Source organism: Maylandia zebra, linkage group LG3, assembly GCF_041146795.1.
Source record: "Maylandia zebra isolate NMK-2024a linkage group LG3, Mzebra_GT3a, whole genome shotgun sequence".
Taxonomy (NCBI): Eukaryota; Metazoa; Chordata; class Actinopteri; order Cichliformes; family Cichlidae; genus Maylandia; species Maylandia zebra.
The window spans coordinates 60,329,800-60,335,799 of NC_135169.1; the positions used below are offsets into that span (position 1 = coordinate 60,329,800).

The window sequence follows — 6,000 nt, forward strand, 5'->3', positions numbered from 1 at the left end:
AGTGTCACTCTGAGACAGGATATTTCTAATTTTAGAGATGTTGCGCAAATGGAAGAAAGCAGTCCTACCAGTGGGATTCCATTAGGACAAGCAAGGGAAGCAGTTTGTCAAATCTAAAACAGAATTTAAGATTTAGACCAATCTCTGTCCTTTCAGAATCAGAAAACTTTATTAAGCCTTACGAAAATTATGTCTTGGTTTTTGAAAAGAAAGCTATTGAAACAAATGAATACTCTAAAATACTGAGTGAAAGTCAAAGAAAAAAGTCAGGAGCAGCTGAAACAGATTTGATCATAAAGCTCCTGTCTGTTAATATGTGCATCCAGCCTTTCCATTACTACCATCTTGTGGCTGCAGTTAGCTATTGTTGCTGAAAGCTGTATTTAGTCTCATTACAAAGTGTAGTCGTCTTTCTCTCTGAGGGCTTTTGGTGTTCTGAGATCCGTTATGATCTCCACTTTCATATGGAAAGGAAGCTAGAATTAACAAATAGATGAGCTTCACTTATTTAGCATAGTAACAGATGAGTTTCCTTTTAGAAAACATGAAATAAGACAAAAAGTCAGAGAGATCAGATAGAAGCTCAGAGTATGGGCCAAGTGAACACAAATAAAACCGTGTTTGAGTTTTCCAGGGTAGACAAGCGTCAGGCTTTGAAACGAATTGAAACACTGTCTGTGTCTTTGGTTGCTATGCTACAGGGGGTGATTGCTGCCATTTCCTCGCTTCAGCCTGTGCGGCAAGTATTCAGATAGTTAGTATGGGTCGGGGTGGTGCTTAAACTAACATAATCATAACCTTTATGTTTCTGTAAGACAGAGTCAATCAATATATTAATTCATCATTAATTTGTATACTAACAGGGACCTAATGTTTCACTGTGTTACTCTGTGGTGGAGCTGTGGACACTATATTGTTCTTTCTGTGCGATTTCCTTTATGTTTAACTTGTTTTTTGGTTAGTTTGCTCCATCATCTGTCTACACTTAGCTATTCTGTCCATAAAAGCTATGACTAAAACTGCTGATAAAGGGTAACAAAGACACAGTCCAACACCTACTGGAAGCTAGTTGAACTTACTGCTGGCAATACAAACCAAGCTTTATGGTTGTACAGGGATTGAATGGCCCCTAACAACAGGCCAGACACCTCATACTCCAAAAGCACCCAGAGGATACCCTGAGATACCTGGTTAGATGCCTTCTCCATAAAAACACGTGTAGACTGGTTGGGCAACCTCCCACACCCCTCCGAATATCCTTGAGAGGATAACGAGCTGGTCCAGTGTTTCAATGACCAGGATGAAAACCACATGTGTCCTCCTGAATCCAAGGTTCAACTAACAGATAAACTCTCTCTTCATTACCCTGGGATAGACTTTATTGGGGAGTATAATCCCTCAATAGTTGGAGCCACATCCTACAGGCCCCTTCTTAATCAGGGGAACCATCACTTCAGTTTGCCCATCTAGAGGCCACCCCAACCTCAACGTTGCAGACACATGTCAGCCAGGACAGTCCTAAGAGATCTACGAGAAACCCAAAGTCACCTTACAAAGAACAAAATTAATAAAAGGAACAATAGTCATAAAATACATAAAATAAGTTAAAATTGCAAAACAGAACTTGACAACAGATCAAATCAGCACTAAAGTGAATAAACCAGTTTGAACAGATGTGTTTTGAGCTGTGACTTAAACACAGAAAGGGAGTCAATATTTCTTATGGCTGGAGGAAGAGAGTTCCAGAGCCGAGCGACTGAAAGCTCACTGAAAGCTCTGTGACCCACAGTGATGAGACCCGCGGACGGAACAGTAAGATGAATAGCAGATGAGGATCTGAGAGGGCGGGAAACAGTGGAGCAGGTCACACAAATATGAAGGAGCAGATTTATGGATACACTTGTACGTGAGAAATAAGATTTTAAAATTTATCCTGGCTTCTATGGGCAACCAGTGAAGCTGCTGAAGAGCTGGGGTAATATGAGCTCTTCACGGAGTGCAAGTTATGACCCGAGCTGCAGAACTTTGAAGAAGTTGGAGTTTATGAAGGGACCTTTCAGGAAGACCAAACAGGAGGGAATTACAGTAATCAATCCAGGACGTAATAAAACTTCAGTTTTATTACTGTTAAGTTTGAGAAAATTGGAGGAGAACCATGAGCTTCAGCTTCCCTTGTAATGCAACTGAAGCTTTGCTTGAGGTGGAAGTCGAAGAACTGGCAGACTGGGGCCTCAGACATTCCCAGTGTCTCATCCAGAAGCTTCTTCAGTTCCAGGCTTCTCGGATATGAAGTGACACGTCTTCAGGAAACTTAAGAAGTCCAGTTGCTCTTATTTCTAAACTCTAGATTCCCATGACCTAGATGATGGTGAACCTACACAGACCACTTGACCAGCTGTCTTACTGTGTCTTGTGAAACAACATACATCGTCTTTTTTCACGAGGGTGTAACTATCTGTATGCTGGCATCTGTCTTATTTCCAGCCATTTCATTTCCTGCTTTCTGTTCCATCTCTTCATTGTCCTTATTCTTATCACCACACTGTGTTTGTGCTGAAAGAGAAATCATTTCCTATGACTAAAACTGACTCTGAAGTATGATCTCATTAACTCATCTACAGAAGGCGTTTTGCAGAGGCCGATAATCACCACAGACTTTTTTTTAATAATAAAGAGAGTAAAGTCCAGAGTATTATTTCAGCTTTATTCTCAAACTGATCAATAATATATTTTTCTGAATAAAGCCCTAATACTCCTTCGTGCTTTGCTCCAACCCAATGACTATATAAAAGATGCTTTCAGTCGTCGGTTTAAACCCGCAGTAACAGATAACAACCATTAGAGGGCAGCAGACTTCTCTGTTTATTCCGCTTTTTCAGGAAGAAGAAGAAACGCTCCACACCACTTCCGTAACTGCAGTGATGGAGGTAGCCTCTGGTGGATGTTGTTCCCTTAAGAAAGTCCCTCTGTCAGAGACGGAGTTGGATTTCTGCGGTCAGGCGTATTCCGTGTCCGTCCTGAAACCCGGATATTGTTGTCCGGAGACTGACGGGAACTTCAGAGCCGACGGGACCATCACTCTGATAACGGGACTGAAGAATATCCTGGTCGACACTGGGGGGCCGTGGGACCGGGACTTCCTTCTGACGACCTTAAAAAAGAGAGGTTTGGACCCAGAAAACATTGAGTTGGTCGTGGGCACCCACGGACACTCAGACCACATTGGAAATCTGAGTCTTTTCCCAACTGCAAAGATGATTGTAGGATATGACGTCAGTGAAGGGGACAGATACAGTCCCAGCGAGCTGGCAGAGGGACAGACTTACACCGTTGATGAACATGTGAGTTTTTCATTTTTGTCACAACACACACTGAAATTTAAAGGTTGAACCGAGAGATTTATTTCTTATTTTGATCTTCATTTAGCTGGAATACAACACACTGAAACCACCGCGATGCAAACACGGACTGTGTGTGTGTGTGTGTGTGTGTGTGTGTGTGTGTGTGTGTGTGTGTGTGTACCAGTTGTCATTACTATTTACGCAGTAATGAACTATTACACTATTTACATTTACATAATTACCTTAGGGATTAATAAAGTATTCTCATTCGGATTACATTAATTCTCACTGAAGGCATCAGAACTATGAATGAACACATGAAATTCTGTAGTAAACAAGAAAAGTGTGAAATAACTCAGAACATGTTTGATATTTCAGGTTCTTCCAAACAGCCTTTGCTTTGAGTCCTGCTTTGCTCCCTCTTGGCGTTCTCTCCATGAGCTTCATGAGGTCGTCTCCTGAAACGGTTTCCAACAGTCTTGAAGGAGTTCCCAGAGATGCTGAGCACTTGTTGGTCCTTTGCCTTCACTCTGAGCTCCATCTCATCCCAAACCATCCACACTGGGTTTAGGTCAGGTGACTGTGGAGGCCAGGACCCATCAGACCAAAGCACAGATGTCCTCTGGTCTAATGTCCACTCCTTGTGTTTCTCAGCAGCTGTTTGACCATAAAGGCCTGATCCACACAGTCTCCTCTGAACATGTAGAGATGTGTCTGCTACTGGAGCTCTGTGTGCATCTATCTGGGCTCTGATCTGAGCTGCTGTTAACTTGTGATTTCTGAGGCTGGTGACTCGGATGAATGTATCCTCAGCAGCAGAGGGGACTCCTGCTCTTCCTTTCCTGGGGCGTCCTCATGTCAGACAGTTTCATCATGGTCTTGATGGTTTTTGTGACAGCACTTGGGGACACATTCAAAGCACAACACACCTGATGGTCCCAACCTCATTAAGAAGGCAAGAAATTCCACAAATGAGCCCTGACAGGCTCACCTGTGAGGGGAAACACGTCAGGTGACCCCATCATGAAGCTCACTGAGAGAAGGCCGAGGGTTTGCAGCGCTGCCAACAAAGCAAAGGGTGGAACCTAAAATATAAAACATATTTATCACTTTTGTCTTTACTACATAATCCCATATATCTTGCTCCATATAGGTGATGTCTTCAGTTTGTATCTACAATGTAGAAAGTAGTAAAAATAAAGAAAAACTATTAAATAATTTCAACAATAATCTCAAAATTTGAGTCCTGTGACAGAGTTGGTGATCTCGTTGGTTTTTCTAAATGTATGTAGTGTTTTTAAATAGTCTTGTTTCATCCACAGGTGTCTATAGTTCCCACTCCAGGCCACACAGGACAAGATATCAGCGTGCAGGTGAAGGGGACCTCAGCAGGCACCGTGCTGATCGCAGGAGATCTGTTTGAGTGCTGCTCAGACGAGAACAGCTGGCGGGATCTAAGTATGAACGCTGCAGTACACGAGGTCAGCCGCCAGGAGGCCTTACGTACTGCCGACGTGATCATACCAGGACACGGACTTCCATTCAGAGTTCTCAGGAACAAGTGACTCCAACTTGTGAATTGAAGGGACTTTACTGAATACTAGGAGCTCGACTCGGATCATTCAAGCCAAAGTTAAGAACTTCTGGCAGGAAGACAAACTTCCACATACACCACTGTGACACTGAATGTAGTTTTCTGTGAATTGCTGTGGGATTTTCTACATTTCTGCCTTAATTCGCTTACCTTTCACAGTGGACTGAGAAAAAACATTCTCTGGTTAATGTTAAATGAACTCATAATAAAACTTGTATGGACTTTTCAACATGTAGCTGCAAAGTTGTGGTGGAACCACTGACATCAGCACACGACACAAATGAGGTCAGTGACAGGAAATGTTTATTGTTCCACTATTAAAGCCTCAAATATCAAACTGGTGTCTACAGAACATTTGTTCACAAAGAAATCTCCATTGTTTCTTTATCACTGTTGGTCAGCAAGTTTATAACCGATCCTGAACTTCCAAAGAAATCCAAACTCCGTTGTCTGTAATCATTAATGCGTCATCTAATAAAGACTATTCAAAACGAGCTGGGTTTTGAAACGATGTAATGGATTAAAGACGAAGAAACAAACTTTTGTGTCCCACATGTGAAGTTAGTCTCGGACATACAGCTAAACAAACAGGTGAGCCTGAAGCTACATGTATCTGCTCGTGTCTGGTTAAAGTCATTTCCACAGCCCAAAGACAAATTCTTCTCTGAAAAGATCAAAATCATCGACGTACCCTCACACAGACCCACAGCTTGTTATCAGTGTGTTATCAACACAAATGCATGGAGGTGCATCTGTGACTTGTGACTCAGCTGATTTAGGGCTCGTGATGAGAAAATACATTTTCTTTTTTAAACATTTAGTGCTGTTGACCTTTAGAGGACTCGATATCAAAGAAGCAAGGATCGATGAGTTAAAGAGAACTCCTTTGAAGGGGTGATTTGTTAAAGCCCCACCTTTAGCTGCATCTGAGGACCCATGAGAGCTAAAACACAAACATGAACATTTTATCTGTAAACTTGAAAATGTGGACACTTGGTGAAAAGCAGAACTCTGCAGACTCAGCGTGTACAGGAGGGTGTGCGACGAGCCTCCTACATAAACTGT

At 42.3% G+C, this 6,000-nt stretch overlaps 1 protein-coding gene across 1 annotated transcript; it reads left to right on the top strand.

The window, feature by feature from the left end:
* The first annotated feature begins 2,874 nt into the window (after positions 1-2,874).
* LOC101479245 (metallo-beta-lactamase domain-containing protein 1) lies at positions 2,875-5,429 on the top strand. Its single transcript, XM_014411808.4, has 2 exons — positions 2,875-3,341; positions 4,664-5,429. The coding sequence occupies exons 1-2, from the start codon at positions 2,922-2,924 to the stop codon at positions 4,904-4,906; spliced, it is 663 nt and encodes a 220-aa protein (XP_014267294.2). The 5' UTR covers positions 2,875-2,921; the 3' UTR covers positions 4,907-5,429.
* Positions 5,430-6,000: the final 571 nt, after the last annotated feature.